Consider the following 26547-nt stretch of genomic DNA (forward strand, 5'->3'; position numbering starts at 1 on the left):
AAAGTCAAGAGTTGGAGAGAGGGAGAAGTACAAAGGGCTAAGTGTAGAAAACATGCTGAGGGTACTGAATATGCGTGTTAGGGGGAGCAAAGGAATCACAGAAATGAATGTTATTTTGCGTATTTTATAGGGTATCCCAACGGAGCTTGGGAATTCTTACAATTCTTACTCAATTCTTTGCTTGCTATCTAGTTAACATAATGGGAGGACAAGTGACGTCACTGGAGTTCATTTCCATTCAAATCTCATTTGTGTTGTGGGAAAACAGATGGGGAACGAGATCCAGCGTGTTTAATACAGGGTTGCAGGTGGGATTGCAGGGTACAGTGGGGAATCTTAGGCTTACAACATGCAGGACTAAGTGAAGTGAAATAATGAAAATGTGTCATAAAAAGACTGAAATAGAAATAGCACTATATACAGTGCCTTGCGAAAGTATTCGACCCCCTTGAACTTTGCGACCTTTTGCCACATTTCAGGCTTCAAACATAAAGATATAAAACTGTATTTTTTTGTGAAGAATCAACAACAAGTGGGACACAATCATGAAGTGGAACAACATTTATTGGATATTTCAAACTTTTTTAACAAATCAAAAACTGAAAAATTGGGCGTGTAAAATTATTCAGCCCCTTTACTTTCAGTGCAGCAAACTCTCTCCAGAAGTTCAGTGAGGATCTCTGAATGATCCAATGTTGACCTAAATGACTAATGATGATAAATACAATCCACCTGTGTGTAATCAAGTCTCCGTATAAATGCACCTGCACTGTGATAGTCTCAGAGGTCCGTTAAAAGCGCAGAGAGCATCATGAAGAACAAGGAACACACCAGGCAAGCCGGATTTGGATACAAAAAGATTTCCCAAGCTTTAAACATTCCAAGGAGCACTGTGCAAGCGATAATATTGAAATGGAAGGAGTATCAGACCACTGCAAATCTACCAAGACCTGGCCGTCCCTCTAAACTTTCAGCTCATACAAGGAGAAGACTGATCAGAGATGCAGCCAAGAGGCCCATGATCACTCTGGATGAACTGCAGAGATCTACAGCTGAGGTGGGAGACTCTGTCCATAGGACAACAATCAGTCGTATATTGCACAAATCTGGCCTTTATGGAAGAGTGGCAAGAAGAAAGCCATTTCTTAAAGATATCCATAAAAAGTGTTGTTTAAAGTTTGCCACAAGCCACCTGGGAGACACACCAAACATGTGGAAGAAGGTGCTCTGGTCAGATGAAACCAAAATTGAACTTTTTGGCAACAATGCAAAACGTTATGTTTGGCGTAAAAGCAACACAGCTGAACACACCATCCCCACTGTCAAACATGGTGGTGGCAGCATCATGGTTTGGGCCTGCTGTTCTTCAGCAGGGACAGGGAAGATGGTTAAAATTGATGGGAAGATGGATGGAGCCAAATACAGGACCATTCTGGAAGAAAACCTGATGGAGTCTGCAAAAGACCCGAGACTGGGACGGAGATTTGTCTTCCAACAAGACAATGATCCAAAACATAAAGCAAAATCTACAATGGAATGGTTCAAAAATAAACATATCCAGGTGTTAGAATGGCCAAGTCAAAGTCCAGACCTGAATCCAATTGAGAATCTGTGGAAAGAACTGAAAACTGCTGTTCACAAATGCTCTCCATCCAACCTCACTGAGCTCGAGCTGTTTTGCAAGGAGGAATGGGAAAAAATGTCAGTCTCTCGATGTGCAAAACTGATAGAGACATACCCCAAGCGACTTACAGCTGTAATCGCAGCAAAAGGTGGCGCTACAAAGTATTAACTTAAGGGGGCTGAATAATTTTGCACGCCCAATTTTTCAGTTTTTGATTTGTTAAAAAAGTTTGAAATATCCAATAAATGTCGTTCCACTTCATGATTGTGTCCCACTTGTTGTTGATTCTTCAAAAAAAAATACAGTTTTATATCTTTATGTTTGAAGCCTGAAATGTGGCAAAAGGTCGCAAAGTTCAAGGGGGCCGAATACTTTCGCAAGGCACTGTATATCATAACAACTGTAGCAGTGATGCATGTCCATTGGGGTAGAGGCAGGATAAAGACTGTCGAGGGGGTGGGGTGGAATGACCATAGGGGAAGCAGCAGCATGAACATTGAGTGAAATAAAAACAACACACGTTTTAATAATAAAATAATAATGACAACTGCAACAGTGATGAATGTTGTTGGGGTGGGGGCAGAGTAGGTTGAATGGGGTTGAATGTCCATAGGGGGATTAGCAGGAGTATTGCAGTTATCCGACCTGATTCAACCTGAAACCTATAGCATTATTAAAGCCCACATATAACAGTGCCAGCTATATCTCTCTCCAGTCACAATGGCATTACAGTAATCCCTCTCTTATGGATACATCTTAATATTTTAATCTGTGATTGATCTGCAGCCTGTTACTAATACTCCTCCATACAATGATTATAAGATTTATCTTGTTGCTTTTCCAAAGTTTTCCGCTTTGTAATCACGATAATCAATGCAGATTAAAACGTAATTATGGTTTAATTCAACAATTGCCTCGCCGAAGACTAAAATCATGAACAGAGTTCTGGTGGTATTGGGGTGGTGGCTCTCTTGGGAAAAATAAAAAGCTAATTGGAAAACTTAATTGCATCTGAAAGAACAACACAGCACAATCAATTCTCTTCCCAAAAACTGATGAGGGTGTTAAGGCTGATTAGAAAAGGATTTATGCTATTGTGAACCCGTTGATGAAGGCTCTTTAGAGAACTGTATTCAGTTGGGATGTTGATGTATGTCTGAAACAGAGAAAGGATCTCAGACACACTGGGGGACTTGAACCGTCAGGAACCTGAAATGAAAAGACATTAAGAACAACAGGACATTTTTGAATGACCTGGGTGTTGAAAAATGTTATTTTGTACATTTGACACGTCATCTTCACTGGCAATTGTTTGCTGATTGATTTGCACTGTATATGTAATGATGGGAGGACAGAAGTCAACCAATGAACCAACAGTGCTCCAGGCATATGTGGCTATTGTGCTTTGTAGTGTTTAAACTGAATTATAAACCGGGTGGTTCGAGCCCTGAATGCTGATTGGCTGACAGCTGTGTTATATCAGACCACATACCACGGGTATGACAAAACATTTATTTTTACTGCTCTAATTACATTGGTAACCAGTTGATAATAGCAATAACGCACCGCAGAAGTTTGTGGTATATGGCCAATAAAACACAGTTAAGGCCTGTATCCAGGCACTCTGCATTGCGTTGTGCATAAGAACAGCCCTTTGCCATGGTATATTGGCCATATACCACACCCCCTCAGGCCTTATTGCTCAATTAAACCCCTTTCAATGAGTCATACATATAGACAACTATGAGCTATACTTTCCTCCTCCAGGAAGCCAAAATATGAGAACGCAAAATTACATGCCAGCACAATCCATCCCAAATGAATTACTGGCACATTAACACGGTCTCCTCTCACATTGTGGGCCCATTCATGTAGGCATTTTCTAGGCTAAAGCGCTGAAGTACTTTTCATCGGACTCAAAACACTCCCCAGTTTACCCCCAGGTGTGTGTATTGATTGTGTTTGTTGGTGTGTTAAGAAATGACCCCCCTGTCACTGCTACACAGGATTTAGAGGACTCTTGTGTAGTCGATACACAACAGACCGTATGTTTTACCTGGCCTCGGTCTTGAACTGCGGTAAATACTCAGAGCTTTACACCTAACTTTCCCCAACATACCAATCATAATTCTGGTCAGGACAGACTGTAAACAGCTTCAGTTACAGAGTGCAGTTCAGAAGTGTTAATGTGTTCTTTAGACTAACATTACCTGAGTTACTCAAGGGACCTGAGACTGGCAGTTTCTCTCAGAGCCTCTTTTCACTACGAGAGATTGCCTAGAGATTTCGCGAAAGTACCCTCGGCTAGGCCTGTTACTGTAATGTAAACTTGCGAACTTGTCACTTCTCTTTTAGTCTGAGAAAGTCTTTAGTCCCAGTGTTTGCCAGTCAAGTGTTTGCCTGAGCTCCCATTGCCTACCAGGGGAAATCTGTTTTAGCAGATAGAACACCCCTCTATACACCCAAGAGTTATTGTAGTTCATGCTTTACCGAGTAAACACTCCTATCTCCCTAATGCTTGCTAGTGCCCACTGGCATCTCTGGTGATTCATTTGGAGGGTGTGGTATGCTGGGATTTGACAATGACTGAGCAAAATCATGGTCTTATTCTGTCCCTGTGCTGATAAAAACATGAAACTTAAAACTTTACACAGTTATTTAGGAACATCTTAACACTGGTAGCAAGACTCTGGAATACTGAAGTTTTAAAAGAAAAAAGAAAACTTCTAAACTGTTTCTCAATCTGTGTGTGCGGTTTATTTACCTCCCACAATATAATCTGACAGAGACTTTCCAGGCTTCTGCTGCCCATCTCTCTGGAGCAGGACTAAGTAGGCAAATAGAGACGCCGGGCTCAGGCCCTTTGACACAGGTGTGGTTACAGCAACCCTCCACAGCACGCTCTCACACTGTCCGTGGCTGAAATGGAGAGATTGCAGACACCCTACATCCATCTGCTAAGCTCAGGTTTCGCCCCTGACTTCCTCTCTCTAGCTGCGAATCTGCAGAATTGGACGAGTAAAGTTGACTCACAGGCAGCTGATGGAAATCCTCTCTCTCTCTCTCTCTCTCTCTCTCTCTCTCTCTCTCTCTCTCTCTCTCTCTCTCTCTCTCGCTCTCAGAACTAAATCAGCCCTCAATGATGTATCGGAGCATGTTACTTACATGCAACATGTCCTGTGAAATGTGAATCGGGGGCTAGCAGGTGGGCTTAGATGGATGTGATTTATGCATCTTAATTACAGCCCAAATTAATCCACTCCCATGACACTGTACAAAAGCTGTCACACCCATCAGCCACTGTGTAGGGAGTAGTTTTTAGGACTAAATTCACCATGTACTGTATTAATGGAAATGTTAGAGAGAATTTACCCGGGGTTGCACAGCGTAAAATTAACATAGGGTAGACATGCGGATGGACTTTCACTTAATGTGGCCTATCATGCAGTTTCTTAGGAGAGGCATTGTCTTGTCTTGCTGGATTGAAGTTGCTGCATAAGAAAGCTGTATAAATGAATAGGCTGCGGTAGTTCTGAGCCATATGTGAGCTCTACATTAAAATGCGGAACTACTAAAGCCCTTTTTACACCATTATCCTCAGCAAACCTTCTGCTGTTTTGCTTCTATCACCCTCTGGAAGAAGAAAAGATTCTACACGTTTTACATAAAACCAATAATACAATTGCAACTGAGCTTCAATATTCCCTGTTTCAGCTGCGTTCCGACACTTCATCTGACCTCAGTAAAGGATCAATCATGTACAGGTGACACATATGAAAATCCCCCAGATTGCATTCATGTAGGAATTCATCTGTTTTCTTCTCCTAAACCAGAGCTATATAAAAAGGTCAAGGACATTGAGATTGTGGAAACACTTCAGGCAGTAGTATACCTCAGACATGCTTTTATTAATTATAACTCATTTTAGCTTTACCAATGACTTAAAGTCCTTGTGAAAATGTAATTATGGTTTAATTCAAATGAGGCTTGTGAACATGTTTGTCATTAACGGTCATTTACAATATGTTCGGACTACTTTTGTATTTCGACGGACAACAACAATTACACTGTTTGCGGGACTTTAAACATAGTACATGTAACCATAGTGATTCAAATGGGCATGAGATATTGCTGGAAATATGTATTTCCTTATTCTGGTCATTCCACTGCAAGAACACTTCAAATCCAAATCAAATTTCCAAATCTGTCAGTCTTCCACAGCCGCAAGTACGTGATTGCATTAGCACAGTTACAATATCTACTTCATGGAACCCATTGAGATTCTCAGTAATGGACTCTTTTCCTGCTGATATACAGTGCCTTGCGAAAGTATTCGGCCCCCTTGAACTTTGCGACCTTTTGCCACATTTCAGGCTTCAAACATAAAGATATAAAACTGTATTTTTTTGTGAAGAATCAACAAGTGGGACACAATCATGAAGTGGAACGACATTTTTTGGATATTTCAAGCTTTTTTAACAAATCAAAAACTGAAAAATTGGGCGTGCAAAATTATTCAGCCCCTTTACTTTCAGTGCAGAAAACTCTCTCCAGAAGTTCAGTGAGGATCTCTGAATGATCCAATGTTGACCTAAATGACTAATGATGATAAATACAATCCACCTGTGTGTAATCAAGTCTCCGTATAAATGCACCTGCACTGTGATAGTCTCAGAGGTCCGTTAAAAGCGCAGAGAGCATAATGAAGAACAAGGAACACACCAGGCAGGTCCGAGATACTGTTGTGAAGAAGTTTAAAGTCGGATTTGGATACAAAAAGATTTCCCAAGCTTTAAACATCCCAAGGAGCACTGTGTAAGCGATAATATTGAAATGGAAGGAGTATCAGACCACTGCAAATCTACCAAGACCTGGCCATCCCTCTAAACTTTCAGCTCATACAAGGAGAAGACTGATCAGAGATGCAGCCAAGAGGCCCATGATCACTCTGGATGAACTGCAGAGATCTACAGCTGAGGTGGGAGACTCTGTCCATAGGACAACAATCAGTCGTATATTGCACAAATCTGGCCTTTATGGAAGAGTGGCAAGAAGAAAGCCATTTCTTAAAGATATCCATAAAAAGTGTCGTTTAAAGTTTGCCACAAGCCACCTGGGAGACACACCAAACATGTGGAAGAAGGTGCTCTGGTCAGATGAAACCAAAATTGAACTTTTTGGCAACAATGCAAAACGTTATGTTTGGCGTAAAAGCAACACAGCTCATCACCCTGAACACATCATCCCCACTGTCAAACATGGTGGTGGCAGCATCATGGTTTGGGCCTGCTTTTCTTCAGCAGGGACAGGGAAGATGGTTAAAATTGATGGGAAGATGGATGGAGCCAAATACAGGACCATTCTGGAAGAAAACCTGATGGAGTCTGCAAAAGACCTGAGACTGGGACAGAGATTTGTCTTCCAACAAGACAATAATCCAAAACATAAAGCAAAATCTACAATGGAATGGTTCAAAAATAAACAAATCCAGGTGTTAGAATGACCAAGTCAAAGTCCAGACCTGAATCCAATCGAGAATCTGTGGAAAGAACTGAAAACTGCTGTTCACAAATGCTCTCCATCCAACCTCACTGAGCTCGAGCTGTTTTGCAAGGAGGAATGGGAAAAAAATTCAGTCTCTCGATGTGCAAAACTGATAGAGACATACCCCAAGCGACTTACAGCTGTAATCGCAGCAAAAGGTGGCGCTACAAAGTATTAACTTAAGGGGGCTGAATAATTTTGCACGCCCAATTTTTCAGTTTTTGATTTGTTAAAAAAGTTTGAAATATCCAATAAATGTCGTTCCACTTCATGATTGTGTCCCACTTGTTGTTGATTCTTCACAAAAAAATACAGTTTTATATCTTTATGTTTGAAGCCTGAAATGTGGCAAAAGGTCGCAAAGTTCAAGGGGGCCGAATACTTTCGCAAGGCACTGTATATATACATACATACATACATACATACATACATATATATATATATATATATATATTTATATATATTTTTTTTGCATAATCATGTTAGCCTTCTATTGCCTGTGCAGAGATAACTTCTATATACAGTACATGTTGTCACCGCAAAAGGCTGTATACTGTATATGCCCCACTGGTATACAGAGCAGAGTGAGGGTTTGGCCGATGCACTATAAACATGGTGTTTACTGTAGCCATCAGTCAGCTGTTCTTTGGAACCCTACACAAGACTTACAATGCATCATAAAAGCATGTATTTATTGAGCTTACAATGCTGCCTGATTAATATGCACAAGACACATGCAAAGATGAACATTTCCGCACTAATTCTTCACCAACTGTGTTGTCAGTAAATACAGGATGATATTAGAGTAGCTAGTAGTAACACTGACTTAAGCAGTTAGTAAGAAAATCTGATCTTCTTAACATGACCTAGTGTGTTAAGCCTAGAGACTTGTAGTGTTAAAGTGTGGATGTGGCAGCCAGGCTGTCTTTTTCCATTCCACTATTCCTTGGGGTCCGCTTGTCAGGAGCCTCCTCAGACAGTCTAAATGAAATAGACCGTTCAGGGAGTCTTGGCCTGGTCCCAGATTTGTTTGCGCTGTAGTAGCCAACTCATCTGACTATTGTCATGCCATAGTTGTCTTAAAGCACAAACAGATCTGGGACCAGACTAACTAGGTCCTGGACCTCCTGTCTGTTCCTATGGAGGACAGCCTGTTGGGCACATCTTATACTAATCAGCTTCTCATCTCTTTTCTTAGGAACTCCAGGAAGGAGCTGAATGACATCCGCTTTGAGTTCACTCCTGGCCGAGGTAAAAGCTGCACAAAGTGAAGGAGTGTTATAATGTTGTTATTAGCGCCCGTTATTGTATTTGGTATTGAAGTGTACTGTAGTACCGTTGGTCACATGTTTACTTCTCACCTGGTTGTAATACTGTGTGTCTCTCCGTAGACACGGCTACTGGGGTTTCCCAGGAACTGTTCTCAGCTGGTCTTGTCAATGGACACGATGTTGCTGCCGGTAAATGTCTCATCCTTGTTTTTCTGTTATACTGCGGGGCTTAGGGTGTATTTTCCGCGTGAGGTGTGCTTGATTTAGCTTGGAGTTTGTACGTCTGGGACTATTTTACTGGGCAAACAAAATCAAGCACAGTTAAAGTATTTAGGAACGGATTTGACAAATGTATTTGACCCCGGTCTGGTATTTTCAAAATAATCATATCCCTCTCAAAGTCAATGTGAAGCATAAGAGCAGCTCCGTACGGTCTTGATTAACGAATGTGATCTGTGATTATCTGATGTGACAGTGTAACAACACTATTAACGCGTGCATTCTTTATATATATAACATTACCTTGCAGTTGCGGCTAACCTTCAGAAGATTGTAGATGACCCGACCACCTACAAAGTGTTGACCTTTAAACTGGTGAGTACCCAGACGGTAAATGTCACACCACCTCATGTCTCAAGATAGCTACGCGAAATAAGAGCGGGATGCTTCCCAAAAAAAAAAAAACACAACGTTACATCACACCGACGGATTGACTTGAGAAAATGTACTGTCATAATATGTATGTTAAAGGACAATGCTCTAGGGTTGTGATGTCTGGAAATAGACACACCGTTCAAATCCCAAATGAGTGGTGGTGCTAGAGAATGGGAGAAATCTGTGATGACAGGCGTGTCGCAGCACTGGCTTTGTCCTTTTAAGTGGGGTAACTGATGGGTGACGCTTCTAATCTGCACGTATGCTTCCCCCCCTGTGCACGGCGCGATGGGATTTACATTGATCCACACCGAGCAAAACAATTCAATTTCTCTACGGAGAATAATTAAAAGGAAGCAATTAATGACAATCCCGGGTGGTTTGCCGTAGTGTTAGGGCTATTTTCGAGCGCCCTTTTAGATGGCGTGGAGGAGGTAAACAACATCTGTGCGGTGGGTCACAGTACATCACTGTCCGCCCTTTCTGCCATGTCTTATCGGCAGATGGTGAATGTCGCTGGAGACTCTCTGGAGTGCAGAACTGCATCAGAGGACTTAGTGGGGCAGCAGGCAGACTGTGCTGCTGGCTGGGGCCTGGCCCGGGTGTGTATATATAAATATATATATTGGCCAGAGCACTTTCCCACTTCTATTTGTTAACACACTGCTATAGTCCAGGCGGCACAAAGTCACACAGAGCCACTCAACTCCAAATATCGACCAGAAACACTGAATTATGTTTGCGGCCTCTACACAGACAGCTGCAGCCACAGACGCCGGGGAGAGACAGAGCCCCTCTCCATGCTCTGCTGTAAATTGCTGGAGGCATGCTGATATTGGGCCACTGACTCACACTGTACCACTTCCAGGGGGGATAGTGAAGTGAAAAAGGGATATCGATTGCCTCACAGGGACTCCACTCAAACCAATCTGAATGCATGTTGCCAGTAATAAGGCCTACTTGTGGGGCAAGCATAGGAGCATAATTAGTTTAGAATTTAGCAGTAGAAACTCTCACTCTCAAGTGAACCTGTCGATAAAATACAACTTGTATTTCATCAGCGCTTTTTTCAAGTTTTTTGGAGGCCTTTAGTGGAGTAATCAGTGCCAGTGACGCAAGTGCGGACAAAGTAATTATGTGTTTCTTAAAAAAAGAAAGGCATGCCTGCTGTAACCATCTTTTTAGAAGTCCTGTACATATAAAAAGCCTTGTTTTAAAGGACTGCCTATATCGTCCTAATTAAACGCAACAGAGACCTGTGCCACATGGTCATAGAGCTTTTAACAAAGAACATTATTTTTCAGTACAACGCACATAACACAGAAGAGTGCTGTGGGTTGCTCTGCAACCAGTCACAGTGGAAAGCTGTCGCATCATACTATTATTAATTCATCGATGAAATGAATACCTGAAGGCAAATGATCGTTGTGCGTTTTGCATCGTTTGTTCCCCATGATGTCTAGAGACATGGTTCTAGTCAGAACAGTAATGGGAAATAACTTGATGTAGTAATTGAAAGGGCTGTTAAGACGCCATCTCTGAGGATATGAGGCGTGTTCTATTATTAAATGGATGAATAACATTGTTCTACCTTGGCTGTAGGGAAAAATACTGTCGATATCTGCGAACGCTCTCTCCATAAATGTTTCCTTGGCGTTTCATCTTTTGAAGGACTGTAATTCCTCTACCGTGCTCTCGTGTCCTGTTACGAGAGGACAAATCTCTCCTGTGCTCAACTTTTTTTCTTGGCTGTAAAGGATTTAAGACCAAACACAAATTATATGAATCCGTTAAACAGTAGCTTACTACTTAAAGTAGGATCAGTGACAAAACCCATCCTTATTGTTAGGGTACAGCTGTTCACTGGGTGTTGGATTATGTCTGGTAATCTTGCTGTGTAGGTGGCTGATAGGATCTTATGGTCCCCAGCCAACCCTTTTAATCTGTTCCTCCATCAGGTTTCTGGCTGTGATGACACGGAGATCGCAGATGACGTGAAGCTGATCGGCTTCGCCCAGCTGAGTGTTAGCTGATGCCCCCCTCATCATGGCCAAAGCAGTTGAGATGGAGGAGGTGGGTCAGAGCAGACAGACAGACAGACCGAGAAGCACCAGACACACCCCTTTCTCCCCTTCTTCCATTCTCCCCTCCCTGCCCTGATGCCCAGCTCTGTCACAGTTCAGCTAGCCCCCCCTCCCCGACGACATTCCACCGCCAAGAACCCCCACCCAGGCCAGACCAGCGGACGGACCAGGATTCAGCCCAGGAAACTAAAGATGTACACAGGCGGTAGTAGCTGAGGATTAAACAAAGTGGCTTAGGAGTTGTTGTTTTTTTTGTTTTTTTTTATCATGGTACCTCTGCTTTCAGCGAAACTCTTACTATTATTTATTACATTGAGAATGCCTTTTATTTGTTTCTCACTGTTGTGTTTTCACAGTGAAAAATATATTCTTCAACTTCCATTTCAGACCACTCATTTGAGATAAAGAAATGTTCCTCAGCGGTCTGTATTGTAGTCCCTGTTCAGAATGTACGATTTCTTTTATTGACGGAGAAAAAAAAGCACATTTTCGTGATAAACATAATGAATGTTTTAAAAGGAATTAGCTGTACTGTGTATAGATGATAGTAAACCAATACATTTATGGGACCCATTTTCGGTGAAAGTGACGGAAGCCTGCTGACGTGTAAATGTGCTGCTTCTTCATAAGACAGTGTTGATGCTTAAAAATGCTAGAGGTGCCTTGTTCCTTGATCTGTGCCTAAGAACGTAGGTAATGTGTGAGACCGCGAACAGCAGAACTTTGTTTGTTTGGACCATTTCACAAACATACATGCCTATATTCCAGCAGTGATACAACTCAATGGTAGTATTTTCTCAAGTCAATAGTTAAGGACAAGCTACAATGCACTTTTGGGGCAGATTATATGCACCTGACAAAACAATGCTTAGCCCTGGGAGACTTGTGTTATGAATTGTAATGAGAATTTAACCTGTATTCTTTGTCATTACATAATGGTGATTTGAACCATAACCCAAACCTTAATTCTGTAATATGCTTCAGTTAATGTGTTTTCCCGAAGCCAAATTAATTGATAAAATCTTGAAAAACTCAGTTTCTTGCTCTGACTTACTGCACTACAAGATGTTTTTTCCGACATATTATTCTCTGAAATGTACTGTATAACAATGCATCCGCAAACGAAACCCAAAGGAAACTATTGAAATGTTGATGAGCCATTAATTTGTCCAAAACAAGTACAGTAGCTCTAAATTATTTTCTGAAGTATTGAAAGTGGTAAACAAATATTAACTTGTTCTAAATACTTTATTTCAAGAGGTAAGTTATTGTGTTTTCTATGTACAGTAGTTGTACCATTTACGCATATTATCTTTGTTCTGTAATCGGCTGATTAAAAACATTTCTGCAGAGGAGCAACAAATGAATTGCTATTATTAAAACTAAAGTTGTGTTGAGTTGATTTGGTGTTGATTTTCATAAACGTTACCTAACTGAAGTCATTCTGTACAAAGGGGAGTGTCATAATACAAAACATGGGTGGCAGGTAGCCTAGCGGTTAAGAAGAGCGTTGGGTCGAGAACCCCGAGCCAACGAGGTGAAAAATCTGCCACTTAATGTAAATTGCTCTTGTAAGTCGCTCTCGATAAGAGTGTCTGCTAAATTACTAAACTGTAAATGTTAACATTACAATGTGCTAATGTGAATTAGAACAGGTTAGGCAACCTTGCCAAGGTCAATTCTCCCAAGTCTGTATGGAAAAGGCGGTGAGGTGTCCTTTCAGCCAAATAGTGTCTCCATTTATTACATACAGTATTTGGCATGTTGATGTTTGGAAGATACTTAAGGTGAATTGAACTGCCTAGATCCACTGAAAATCCAAAATGATACAAATACCCTCTTTCACATGGAACTATGGAAATATTTTCTGCTGGATGTCATTTTGTGTATGGTACTCGAGTTTGTTGATGAATATAAAATTAGATGGAACATGAAAATCCATACAAGCAGCAGTAATTCAACAAATCTAACCCCTAAACAAATGTGATAAACATGAATGTGGCAGATAACCACTAGGCTAAGAGCATTGGGCCACGAACCAAAAGGTTGCTGGTTTGAACCCTCAAGGTGGCGAAAATCTGCGGTTCTACCCTTTTGCAAGGCAGTTAACCCCAAAACAACAACTGGGCGCCGATGATGTCGATTAACACACCTCTATGATTCAGAGTGGTGGGGTGAAATGCAGAAGACACATTTCAGTTGAATGTATTCAATTGTGCAATTGAGTAGGTATCCCCTTTCTCTTAAGGGTCACCAAGTATACAGGGCATTGAATAGGTTTCATTACTTTTCAAGTATGAATATTTTTTTATGTAAAAAAAACATACTTTATATCACAACAACCTCCTTCAGGATATATCTTTATACTTTCACAGTCAAATGTCACAATAGCTTATAATACTAAATACTTCAAAAATAATAATAAACATTTGAAAATGACATTTGGGCCATAACAGCTATCCCAAGTTCCAGAAAATTGAATTATTTCCCATTATTTCTATAGCAGTGATTCAGTAAAGATATGCCAAATAACACATTATAATAGATTCACTTGGGAATTTAGATAAAAGTTACTATGTAAATTGCCACGTGCACAAGATGATATGTAACGTCTGTTGATACTTGGTCGTGGTCGTGAATCCGACCTACGTAGAGTACAGTAATAGTAGCCAGTTTTATCAGAAGCAGGTAGCACGACACCATGAAATACTTCAAGTACACTGTAAGAAAATAATTTGAGTAGAAATGATCAATGACATCTAAATGTAAAAAGCATTTTCCTGTCTCTTCCCAGATGAAGAGGCAGTTACATTTACACCAATATGTAAACAAAGATATCCGGGGGGGGGGGGGGATCACATTTATAACATCTGTTTGACCCACACATGTAGTTTTGAACAATAGTGAATAGTGAACATCACTACCAATAGTGATAAAGTACATCCAGTAGAGATGTATTCATTTCTTATTAAATCGCAACAATAGAAAAGAACAATTAACATTCCAACTTGTTCTACATTTGCAGAATATAGATATTGTTGTTTTCATTGTTGCAGCATTAGTTTCTATTTCAATGTGTATTTACTATGGTGTAGCCTACAACTGTTGGCCATCCATAAGCCTGGTAGGAGGGATGAGACATGGTGTGGGGGAGGCTTTCTCCTGCTGTAAGGAAGTACCATCCCCAAAACAGCATGAGAACTTGGCAGAAAGTAGATAGACACTTGCACTGACATATACATCATTTTGTCTTTCAGTAATACCTCTCTGGTTTCACTTGTAAATGTACAGAGTAAATGTTCATCGAAATGAGTTGTTGAAGTCTACAGCTCTAGACCAGAGATTACAAAATGACTGGCAACAACACTATCTTAGTGTGTGTTTGAATGAGAACATGCACTTTACAAGCCTCATGCACCCAACAGCTACATTGGATTCAGTAGAAGTATACTAGTAGCCTATAGAGAACTAATGTTGTCAGAAAATGAAAACAACTTTGTTAGAACACCAGGTTGAGAGGTAAAAAAACAAAACAAAACAGAAGAAGGGTCCAAGTTGTCCCCAGGTGCTAGCATCGGAGGTGTTTCTTGCTGGACATGTCGTTCCAGATCCGGTGCATTTCTTCCGGTGAAATCTGGTGGACAGTGATAACACGACGGTACCTACACAGGCTGTAGGCCATTTTCCAGTGATTGAAGCCACTGTTCTGATAGGGGTGGATGCCCAGCTTCCTCAGACACAGTCCCACGTACACGTCCTCCAGGTGGAGCAGTCTGGTGTGCAGAGAGGTCTTATAGATCAGCTCAGCCACGTCCACTGAGAACACGTACCCTGTGCCCGAGCAGAAGGGGGGGTACTTAGCCTCGGGGTACAGGTCTCTGGGCATATACCACTTACTGCGCATGTCTCTGATGGGACCGCCGTTGATGACGTAGCCCGTGAAGTACCTCCTCTTGGGCTTGGTGGTGGGCTTCAGAAGCTTGTAGACCAGATTGTCCATGTTGACGAAAATGTCACTGTCCGTCTTCATGACGTACTGGGCCTGGGAGCAGAAGGTGGCCACCCAGCGCATGCCCATCAGGGTCTTGAGGGTGAGGTTGTGATACGAGTCTATGAAGTCCTCCACCACAATGTCGTGGAAGATCTGGCTCTCCTGTTCCACCATCTGGTTGAGGACGGCGTCCGTGTTGCGGCCCAGCAGGAAGAGGGTGATGATGCGGATGTCGCTGTAGGTGCTCTCATCTCCCCAGGTCTCCCGGATGGCCTGACGGGCATCGAATTCTTTGTGTGTGGTGCTGATCAGGATGACCAGGAAGGGCGTGTTGCTCTCACATTTCTTAGGCTCGTTGATGACAAAGTCGAAGGCGTGTGGGTTCAGCGTTCGCGTCCGGATGTTGCTGAACGTAGTGTTCTTAAGGGTTTTCACAGTCTTCCGGATCGGCAAAGACATCTGCCCACTGACATAGGAGGATGTCGGCCGGGATATACCCAAGTACCAAAGAGCACTTGCCCAGCAAACGACCGTCAACACGTACAAGCATGAGACTTTTGAAGGCATTCTGGTGCATTTATATGTATTTAATGTATTGAATCTTAAAAGGCTTTCTTTCCATTAGCAGTGTTCCTTCCAGCAAGGCAGCATAATGCTGCACTGATGTGCTGCTTGACATTAATTGTCAGTAATGGATTGTTTTAGAGGAAAGTGATGGGATGTCGTTGTTTGCCTTTTAATGAAAATCCGGTTTGAAACCGTGCAGATGTCCTGTTTTTCTTCTTGACACTTGTGCGTCTCCATTTACATCTGAAAAAAAGAGAAATAACATGTTAACGCCAGAACAAAAAGATAGATCTTAATAGGTTCAGCAAGCACACCCGTCTGCTAAATAAAATAATACAAAGTTTTATCAAGTAGTGTTAGAGTTTCTCTAAAATCAGGACTCAGCAGTTACAACCAACAGCTTTTGATAAGAGTTATCTTTGTACTGCCTCTAGACTAAGCTTAGCTTTCACACAGTAGGGTGCACCATAAAATAAAATGCTAATACAGAATTGTATGAGTTCTCAGCTGTTCAAAAACCCAGCTCGGGTGACATTGAAAAAGTATTTTGATATTTTGGATAATTGAAAAGTATCAGAAGTCCTGTGAGAGAATCTACTCAGATTGTACGGTAATGCAGTCTGATGTAATTATTATCTCTCACACAAGGCCTTAGACTCAGACTAATGCTTTTAGGAAATGGCTAAATGCTGCCAACCACAAAGTGCCATAATCTTCCCCTATAGGTCCTAGAAAGAGGGCATCCCCATTCAGCGTATTAATATAACTCTGACACCAAGCCAGTAATACCATCACCAAACACACAAAAAAATGACACTACATATTGTTGGTACAGTAATAAAGATACTATTCTTATTAATTAGTGGTAGTGATACATTTAGAAATCTCTGGAATGGAATAATTGGGCAATTACTGTCTATTACAGACAAAAACAAAGTGCATGTTGCTAGTGCTAACAAAGTGCATGTTGCTAGTGCTTTGGCTACACACAGCATACTTGGCATACTGTACAGCTACCCACTTTATAGACCCTTATGCTTTAGAAAACACTGCAATGACGGGCCAGAGGTAGTAAATGGTAAGACTGCTGCACACATTTCCAATTTCAATCTAATTAACATAATGGACTATCTATTTAACAAGACTAGATAGGATACTTAATGCCTATGGTAGCTATAACAATAACTGAGATGCACATTCTGAAATGAAATCTGCAGCACAAAGGCGTATTAAAGTAGTGACAATGAACGTGGCACATTAAAGGACATATCATTATTAGAGTACTGTACTATACTGAGGACACGGAAGCAACAAAAGAGAAAGCAGAATAAACATAATTGATCTGACTTTATACTTTTGTCCACCTGTCACTAAAAAAAATATTTTACAAGCTCCATTTATCCAAGCATAGCGTTTTAATGATTTTGTCTGGTCTATTTTGTATCCATCAAAAAGCAAAAGGGAGAGAGAAAAAAAAAGAACCAGAACAAAGATCTCCTGACATAACTGTTCATTACTTCAGAGCTGCACTGAGGCGGTATAAGGAAGGTGTTTACTTCAAACTGCTTGTTTGTGTAATCCTTAATGTAAATCTTTAACTCAGACAGAGACATTACAGGCTCTTTGTTATGCTCCTGCATATGATAAGCGACCTTGGCAAGCACCTGTTTAATGACACTGCAGTGAGCTGAGGACACATCTCTGCATGCTACTGATGACAGCAAATGCTCCAGAATGAGCCCCTCACAATTTGCATCTTTGGTTATTCTCCATGGAATCAAAACCTGGGGTTAAAAAGCCCCCTTGGAATCAAACTAATTAAATGAATACAGTGTAAGTCAACAGCATCTACAGTGCATTCGGAAAGTATTCAGACCCCTTGACGTCACAGCCTTATTCTAAAATGTATCAAATTGTTTATCTTTTCTCATCAATCTACACACAATACCCCATAATGACAAAGCAAAAACAGCTTTTTAGAAATGTTTGCAAATGTATGAAAAAAAAATCAATATATAATAAATGCATTTATTTTAACCTTTATTTAACTAGGCAAGTCAGTTAAGGCCTAGGAACAGTGGATTAACTGCCTTGTTCAGAGGCAGAACAACAGAGTTTGACCTTGTCAGCTTGGGGATTCGATCTAGCAACCTTTCGGTTACTGGCCCAACGCTCCAACCACTCGGCGACTTGCTACTTATTCAGACCCTTTATTCAGTACTTTGTTGAAGCACCTTTAGCATCGATTACAGCCTCAAGTCTTCTTGGGAGTTCCTCCCATTCTTCTCTGTAGATCCTCTCAAGATCTGTCAGGTTGGACGAGGAGCGTCGCTGTGCAGCTTTTTTCAGTTTTCTCCAGAGACGTTAGACCTCTTGGAAGGTTAGACCTCTTGGAAGGTTAGACCTCTTGGAAGGTAAACCTTCACCCCAGTCTGAGGTCCTGAGCGCTCTGGAGCAGGTTTTTGTCAAGGATCTCTCTGTACTTTTCTCCGTTCATCTTTCCCTCGATCCTGACTAGTCTCCCAGTCCCTGCCAATGAAATACATCCCCACAGCATGATGCTGCCACTACCATGCTTCACTGTAGGGATGGTGCCAGGTTTCCTCAAGAAGTGACGCTACGCTAGGCATTCATGCCAAAGAGTTCAATCTTGGTTTCATCAGACCAGAGAATCTTGTTTCTCATGGTCTGAGAGTCCTTTAGGTGCCTTTTGGCAAACTCCAAGTGGGCTGTCATGTGCCTTTTACTGAGGAGTGTCTTCCATCTGGCCACTCTACCATAAAGGTCTGTTTGGTGGAATGCTGCTGAGGTGGTTGTCCCTCTGGAAGGTTCTCCCATCTCAACAGAGGAACTCTGGAGCTCTGTCAGAGTGATCATTGGGTTCTTGGTCACCTCCCTGACCAAGGCACCTTCTCCCCCGATTGCTCAGTTTGGCTGGGAGCAGCCAGCTCTAGGAAGAGTCTTGGCTTCTTCCATTTAAGAATGATGGAGGCCACTGTGTTCTTGGGGACCTTCATTGCTGCAGAAATGTTTTGGTACCCTTCCCCAGATCTGTGCCTCGGCACAATCCTGTCTCTGAGCTCTACGGATAATTCCTTCAACCTCATGGCTTTGTTTTGTTCTGACATGCACTGTCAACCATATATACTGAGCTCTATAGACGACAATTCCTTCGACCTCATGGCTTGTTTTTTTGCTCTGACATGCACTGTCAACTGTGGGACCTTTATATAGACAGGTGTGTGCCTTTCCAAATCATGTCCAATCAATTGAATTTACCCCAGGTGGATGCCAATCAAGTTGTAGAAACATCTCAAGGATGATCAATAGAAACAGGATGCACCTGAGCTCAATTTGGAGTCTCATAGCAAAGGGTCTGAATAATTATGTTAATAACACATTTCTAAAAACCTGTTTTTGCTTTGTCATTATGGGGTATTGTGTGAAGATTGATGAGGGATTTGTAATCCATTTTAGAATAAGGCTGTAATGTAACAAAATGAGGAAAAAGGGGTCTGAATACTTTCCGAATGCGCTGTATAGAGCTGCATGTAGAGGAAGCTACTACAACAGCTTCCTACAGGGCTCCACATTTATGGAATCAATTTAAATGTCTGGCCTATGCCTACTGTTTGAGAACAGATTTATCTCAGTCCACCATGTGTCCACACTAATCCTCCACATTAAACTTGCATGGACAAATGTCCCTTTAAAGATAAGACAGGTTGGTTGAAAATAATATGACAAGTAGAACAGAGGTACTGATGGTGTGAGCTCTCTGTCTCCCCGGGTCCAGAGCAGCTCTGGTTTTGGCAGTGCTCGGTCTGACTGCACTCTATGACACAGATATGCTGGTGAAGGGGAACATCGCTCAGTAATAAGCTTTTCTCCTGGAGAGGAAATGCTATCATCTATGGGGGGAATAATAGACTGCTATCATGGTGCTATTACTGAGCCTACTGAAATCTCACATCCATGTACTGTATAACACCCTCATATTTTGGGACAATCCAGAGATGTCTAGACGGTGTGGAGGTACTAGACTGTGGTGTCCTTTTGTATCTATGCATTAGAACAGGTGGTTGGTGCTATAGCGCATAAGGGTTTATCTTTATCTGGGAGTCATAAGTGATAGCATATCAAGGCGTTATCAATGCTTTAGAACCACAGGTTGGTCACAGGTTGGCTTAATTCAGTCAGATCCAAACCTGTGTGATAGGTATTCTGACATCTTGAGTATTTCTGCCTATAAAACAGAGTCCAGCCTACCAGACAAACATATTGACCTAACTAAATAACATTTTTTAAATCGAATCAACTTTACCGTGAAATGCTTGCTCACAAGCCCTTCCTCAACAATGCAGATTTACATGAGGAATAAAATAAAACACACAAGATGGTGGAAGATGGTGAGATTGTGGTGTGCTCTCTTTTTTTTTTTGAATTTTACCCCCTTTTTCATAGAATCCAATTATTGGTGGTGTGCTCTTTTACAGTCGTTGGTATTGCAGTATTCTATCATAGGCACTGGGAATCAACAGCTTTATCACACAATTAGAAATATATTTTATTCTACTAAAGCAAGTCTGTGAAAACTGGTTTTAACTGTTTTCAAACTGTAAAATAACCGATTCCATGTAGAAAGTACAATAGGTACTGTAAAAACATTCCAAACTTATTTTAGAATTCACATCAAAATGATGGTCAACTTTAGCCTCTCGTGAGAATAAACGCTGATTCATATCAGTAGATAGTGACGTTGACTAAAACCAGTGGATGGAGTGTGTTCACATATAATGTACTGTGCATGCTCTTCAATATACTCCTTGTCCTCCCTGTCTGTTAAAGACAATTTGTTTCTAATTGGTCACACCACTGGTAGAACCCCAGACTGTATATATTTCCTTTTTTTGGCAGCCATGACCGTCAGAAAAACCCATCAATCTCAATCTTTCTATTCTATATCGGCCTTATCCTCACTATCCCTCCATCACAAAGTCATTACTGCACCTCCATTCTTTCCCCTAAATCATTTCTCATTCTCTTCTTCCACTGTGAAAAATACACTCTGAATCTCCCTCTGTCCCCCTGATTTCCTTTTGTCTAGCTGTCTGCTGATGATTTTCTTGAGATTGAGAAAGCTAGCAGTAACAAAGCATCAGTCTAAGGCACAGTGTGTTGCAAATGTGTTATTTCTCTGTGGAGACACTATTCTATTAACTGAGTTCTTCAGCCTGCTTCCATTCTCCATACATCTTATTTATTGAATAAAGTGGCCTTCAATGTTTAAAAAGACAACTGAACCACTTGCTTAATCAGCGTTATTCTGCGAGTTGAGTGGACTTCAAAAGGACAAGAATTTGAGCCTGTGTGTTAACGTTTGTTTACTCAACAAACTCCGCTCAAAGTGAGCTGGATTTGAACTAGCTTGTTGAGTAAAATTACAAATGTATCTTTGCTCAAAACCACGCCCAGTATTATAATATTTCCCGGAATTCTCTATTGCAGGTTGATTTTCAGAATCTCTGCTTCCTCCTGCATGCATTTGCAGCTTGCCACAGTCTCACCACTTTACTCTCTCTCAGTAGCCTACTCTCTGTAATTAAAAGTTATTATGAGAATTAGTAGCCTGCTGAGGTAGGCTCCGTATAACGTTAGCTTCTTACTTCATCCTTCTTCATCTTTCTTGCTGAATGAGAAGCCTAATACTAGAGTCCTTCAACATTACTGAAATATAAGTTTCTGCTGGTAGCTTGCTATCTGACTGACATACACTATATATACAAAAGTATGTGGACAACCCTTCAAATTAGTGGATTTGGCTATTTCAGCCACGTTGCTGACAGCTGTATAAAATTGAGCACACAGCCATGCAATCTCCATAGACAAACCTTGACAGTAGAATGGCCTTACTGACGAGCTCAGTGAGTTTTCACATGGCACAGTCATAGAATGCCACCTTTTCAGTCAGTTCGTCAAATTTCTGCCCTGCTAGAGCTGCCCTGGTCAACTGTAAGTGCTGTTATTGTGAAGTGGAAATGTCTATGTGTAACAATGGCTCAGCCGCGATGTGGTAGGTCACACGAGCTCACAGAGTGGGACCATCGAGTGCTGAAGCGCGTAGCGTGTAAAAAAATCCTCTGTCCTTGGCTGCAACACTCACTACCGAGTTCCAAACTTCCTCTGGAAGCAACGTCAGCACTTTTCGTCAGGCGCTTCATGAAATGGTTTTCCATGGCCGAACAGCCGCACTCAAGCCTAAGATCAACATGAGCAATGCCAAGCTTTGGCTAGAGTGATGTAAAGCTCGCCGCCATTAGACTCAGTGGAGTGGAGACTCGTTCTCTGAAGTGATGAATCACGCTTCACCATCTGGAGGTCCGACGTACGAATCTGGCTTTGGCAGATGTCAGGAGAATGCTACCTGCCCGAATGCATATTGCCACCTGTACAGTTTGGTGGAGGAGTAATAATATTCTGGGGCTTTGTTTGTTGGTTGTTTCATGGCCCCTTAGTTCCAGTGAAGGGAAATCTTAACGCTACAGCATACAATGAATGACATTGTAGACGATTCTGTGTTTCCAACTTTGTGGCAACAGTTTGGAGAAGGCCCTTTCCTGTTTCAGCATGACAATGCCCCCATGCACAAAGCGAGGTCCACACAGAAATGGTTATTTGAGATCGGTGTGGAAGAACTTGACTGGCCTGCACAGAGCCCTGACCACAACCCCATCGAATATCTTTGGGATGAATTGGATTGCCAACTGCGGGCCAGGCCTAACCGCCTATCATCAGTGCCCAACCTCACAAATGCTCTTGTGACAGAATGGAAGCTGTTATAGCAGCAAAGGGGGACCAACTCCATATTAATGCCCATGATTTTGGGGGATGTCTGTAGACACGTCAGGAGTCTCGGGGAGGTTTTAGAATGGCCTTCTGCCCGGCATCTCGCAAACACACTGTCAGCAGCGTTTCCACTTGAGCAGACGGGTAGTTTGTTTCATGTCCGGGAGGCAAATCCAGGGGACGCAGGTGAACATAACCAACAAACCACTGTTCACGATTCCAATCGTTTGCAAATAGGCAGGTGCGATTAGTCAGATCAAGAATATAAGCGTTCTGAGCTTTGGTCAACTCTGGAAGCAATATTTAGATGTTGACCCGTAACTGATTTTCTTTAATGTATACAATATACAGTATACATATTTTATTATAAAACATGTCAGAGGTCTGGACCTCGGTGTCTTCACATGTAGTTACGGACCCGATTATTTTCAGCTTGTAAATTCCATTCTTTCTTGACTATAAAACATAGAAGTACATCTCATCTCTCGTCAACCTGAAAAGTTAACGCAAAGAATGTTCTGGACAAAGACATCCCAGTAGCACAAGGTCTGCCTGCAATGCTCCCCGACACACACTGCACGCACTGAACCATTTTTAAAGTTATGTTTCAAACATTCCCAGCTACATTTGGCTCCTTTGCATTAAAATCATTGAATTGACCCTGAATCTGCTGTCAGTGACTAGTTGCAACAGCAAAACTATTGTCTTTTCAATTTGTTAATAATTCACAGTTAGATGTGCTTAGTTACAGTAAGATGGCACTACAATGTGCAACGCTAGACCTAATTCAATGAGAGTAATATCCAGTGCATCTCAGGCTGAACTGTGCAGGGTCGCATTAGTAGTCCAGCCATGATATAGTTCCTTGCTAGCAGATGTAGAGAGCCTGAGTGACTACAGCCCATACTCATGCCAACTTCCAAGCGTGATGCACGTGACTCAGCAGGCAAATGACATTGTGTTCATAATATTATCCACGATAGAGTGTTTTTGAATACACACATAATTTCTACATTATTGAAGGGATCTATCCACATTTAGAATGTTTAAAATCAAATCCAGCTTGATTGAGAGACAGAGGCTGTTTAGTTGCCATGGCAGCATGCTGAAAGTCAACAGCAAAAAGGGGGTAAGCTAGGGAGCATGAATCTGAGAGAGACTACCCAGCAGCACTTATACATAATGATCCGAACAGCTCTTAAAGACTCACTTTAACAGTCCTACAGTGTAATTATGTGTTCCAGCGCCACTGCACTTCACTAAGCAATGCCTACCGGTGACACATTGCCATTTTAAGTTGATTAAGTAAAGTGGCAATAAAAGGTTGCTCTTTTACATTCATGGCTCAGTCATTGACTCTCCTAAGTGTTTGGAGACTGGGGGCCAAAATGGAAAAAGTAAGTAAATGTGCCTTACCAGCATTTTTCGGGAAATGACCATGGAAGAACTTTCTGCACTATGAAAACCTAGCAAAACTTATGCCGATTCCTGTGGCAATAGTATTTCTTCAACCAGACCTGAGCCAGATAGATCTGCTGGTAAATCAGAGTCTGTCATCTCATTCGAGATTTCTTAACAGGGGTTTTCATTATAGCATTTCAAGTCATCCAAAACATGGACAATGTTGCATCCATCCCCCTTTCAGGAATCAATACGACTTTGCAGGGAATAAAACGAATAACAGAACAGCTTGTATAGTAGATTCTCTGGCATTGCATTTCCCCCTGTTTGTATGCATTGGTATGTTTTCTGCCGCTGTATATTTGTCCGGTCTGTGTCGGTGTATTAGTCTCTGTTGTGTAGCGTGGGCAGCCAGCCAGGGTTTATTACTCCAATCCATCTCCATAATGCTGGATGTCATGCAGAGAGCCAATCATAATGTCTGCTATATGACTGGACCAGGCGGCTGACTGTCTGTCAGAGAGGACACTGTAAGAAAAATACAACTCTTTCCTGTTTAGACACACACAGACACATTGCTGCAGGCGCTTTAACCCCACCGAGCTGGAATGGAGCCGGTAGGCTACACCTCACAGACTCAAGCAACATTGTGAAATAATTAGTCAAAGCAATGAAAATAGACTCAATTTATCAAGATTTATTTTACAACAAGGGGTAAATCTGTGTTAGGAGTGCAGTACAAAGGCGACCATTCATCACAAAGTGACATGTCTTTCTCCCAGGCTGCAGGTGGAGTATTTTGATCGCTGGTTTGTAAGAAGGGCTATTATACAGTTCCTCTGTACACAACAAGTCATTACTTGATTTATAGCCCCATGCAGATTTATGGACACAACTTTCAAATGTTTTTGCAATAACCACGTCTCTCTCTAATAGGTGCCAGATTCTATTAACAGATACACACATTACAGGGAAAGGTTGCACCTAAATCTTTCTTGACCACCTTTCTTCTCTTTTTTTCCCCCAATGGACCGACAGAAACAGTTCTTCCTTAACCTGAAAGACGAGTCCAAGTACTTTGTCGATCGAACCAGACTGTCCATTTATACACAGGACCTGTTTTCGTGAGTATGTTTTCCAGCTAATTCTCTATCCTCCACTCTATCATTGTGTATCATAATTCCATGTGAGCCTTGCTGTTGCTTTACATTTACACATCAAAGCCTTATACCAGCTCTCCCGATACAACATGATGTGTGAAGGTCTTTCTCGGGGTTGGATTCCTACAGTATTTATAATTCTTCTTCAGAAGTTTGAATATATATTGTGTTGATAAGACTACTGGCATGATACATGGCTCTGTGTTTTCTCATGATAACACATAATTTGGATGATTACTGGTATGAAATACCGATGGCGAAACAGCCTGGCAGAGAAGAGATGTGATGAAGAACCATATGGAAGTTGACAAGGTGCAGCACAGCATGTGGTGGGTTTTAAGGAGATTCTCTGGTACTTGTGTATACTTTTTTAGCCAGTAGTTCTGAAAGTAGGGCCCACAAGCCAAAGGTGGTCCCCGAAAATCGCGTGCTGCGTCACATACAGTGCATTTTGAAAGTATTCAGACCCCTTCCCTTTTCCCAAATTTTGTTATGTACAGCCTTATTCTTAAATTGATTAAATTAATTGTTTTCCTCATCAATCTACACACAATATCCCATAATGCAAATGTATTCAAAAATAAAAAAACGAAATACCTTATTTACATAAGTATTCAGACCCTTTGCTATGAGACTCGAAAACTGAGCTCAGCAACAAAATGTGGAAAGGTAACAAAATGAGGAAAAAGTCAAGGGGTCAGAATAGAACTGATTCCACAGCCTATTCCATCACAGTCTACAAATGTTCCAATAGACAGACCTTGTGAAATCTATTGTTCCTGGTGAGACAAATGGCTTTGGTGTGGAATACATTTTTGTCAGACAGCTGAACGTGGTTCTGAAGAAAGTGACACCGCTGACTGTGCTGGCAAGCTATTTGTGGTGCTTTGAGCTGCAAATTTGAACTTTCAGCAGTCATGGAATGATGATGGTAGCTTTATCTCTGTGTATCTGTCCGTGTATTGTACGTTCTGACAATGGACTGGACGGCAGGTTATTTGTCATCAAACTTCTGAAACGTGAAGTTTAAGGGTATCAATAGAGCAGGTAGTGGTTTGTGTTTTCTTGAGTGTACAAGGACATCTCGAAAAATATGCATAATGTTTCAAATGACATCTCGCTCCATGTTCCACTGTGTCATATTACACTACACGTCTGGGTAAGATGATGATCTCTCTGTTCGCCCTCTCCGTGCACTAGAGGTCTTCACGGGTCCACACGAACCCGAATACCCGAGACCCGACCCAGGATCCAAACTTTTCCCTTGTGTCCGGGTCGGGTCCTGTTTAATCGTCATCGGGTTTTGGGTCTATGTAACTACAGCTGATAGACCCACCTGTCTAACAGACCACGGCCTGCATATCCTATAGCATATTTATTTGACGCTAATAAGGTGAATCTATTG

At 41.6% G+C, this 26547-nt stretch overlaps 2 protein-coding genes across 4 annotated transcripts in view; one reads left to right on the plus strand and one right to left on the minus strand.

The window, feature by feature from the left end:
• stk39 (serine threonine kinase 39) overlaps positions 1-12532 on the plus strand; it is a 35587-nt gene extending 23055 nt beyond the window's left edge. For both annotated transcript variants that reach the window (XM_021579082.2, XM_021579083.2), the window contains 4 exons: positions 8367-8419; positions 8560-8628; positions 8969-9033; positions 11052-12532. In XM_021579082.2, coding sequence (XP_021434757.2) covers positions 8367-8419; positions 8560-8628; positions 8969-9033; positions 11052-11126 — 262 coding nt within the window. In that variant the 3' untranslated portion in view covers positions 11127-12532. The remainder of the gene's footprint in view (positions 1-8366; positions 8420-8559; positions 8629-8968; positions 9034-11051) is intronic.
• Positions 12533-13455: 923 nt separating this feature from the next.
• The window catches only part of b3galt1b (UDP-Gal:betaGlcNAc beta 1,3-galactosyltransferase, polypeptide 1b), a 140799-nt gene continuing 127707 nt past the window's right edge, over positions 13456-26547 (minus strand). For both annotated transcript variants that reach the window (XM_021579084.2, XM_036958849.1), the window contains exon 2: positions 13456-15978. In XM_021579084.2, the coding sequence (XP_021434759.1) occupies positions 14746-15735 (990 nt within the window). In that variant the 5' untranslated portion in view covers positions 15736-15978 and the 3' untranslated portion in view covers positions 13456-14745. The remainder of the gene's footprint in view (positions 15979-26547) is intronic.

The sequence above is a fragment of the Oncorhynchus mykiss genome, chromosome 22 (genome assembly GCF_013265735.2).
Source record: "Oncorhynchus mykiss isolate Arlee chromosome 22, USDA_OmykA_1.1, whole genome shotgun sequence".
In the NCBI taxonomy this organism is placed as follows: Eukaryota; Metazoa; Chordata; class Actinopteri; order Salmoniformes; family Salmonidae; genus Oncorhynchus; species Oncorhynchus mykiss.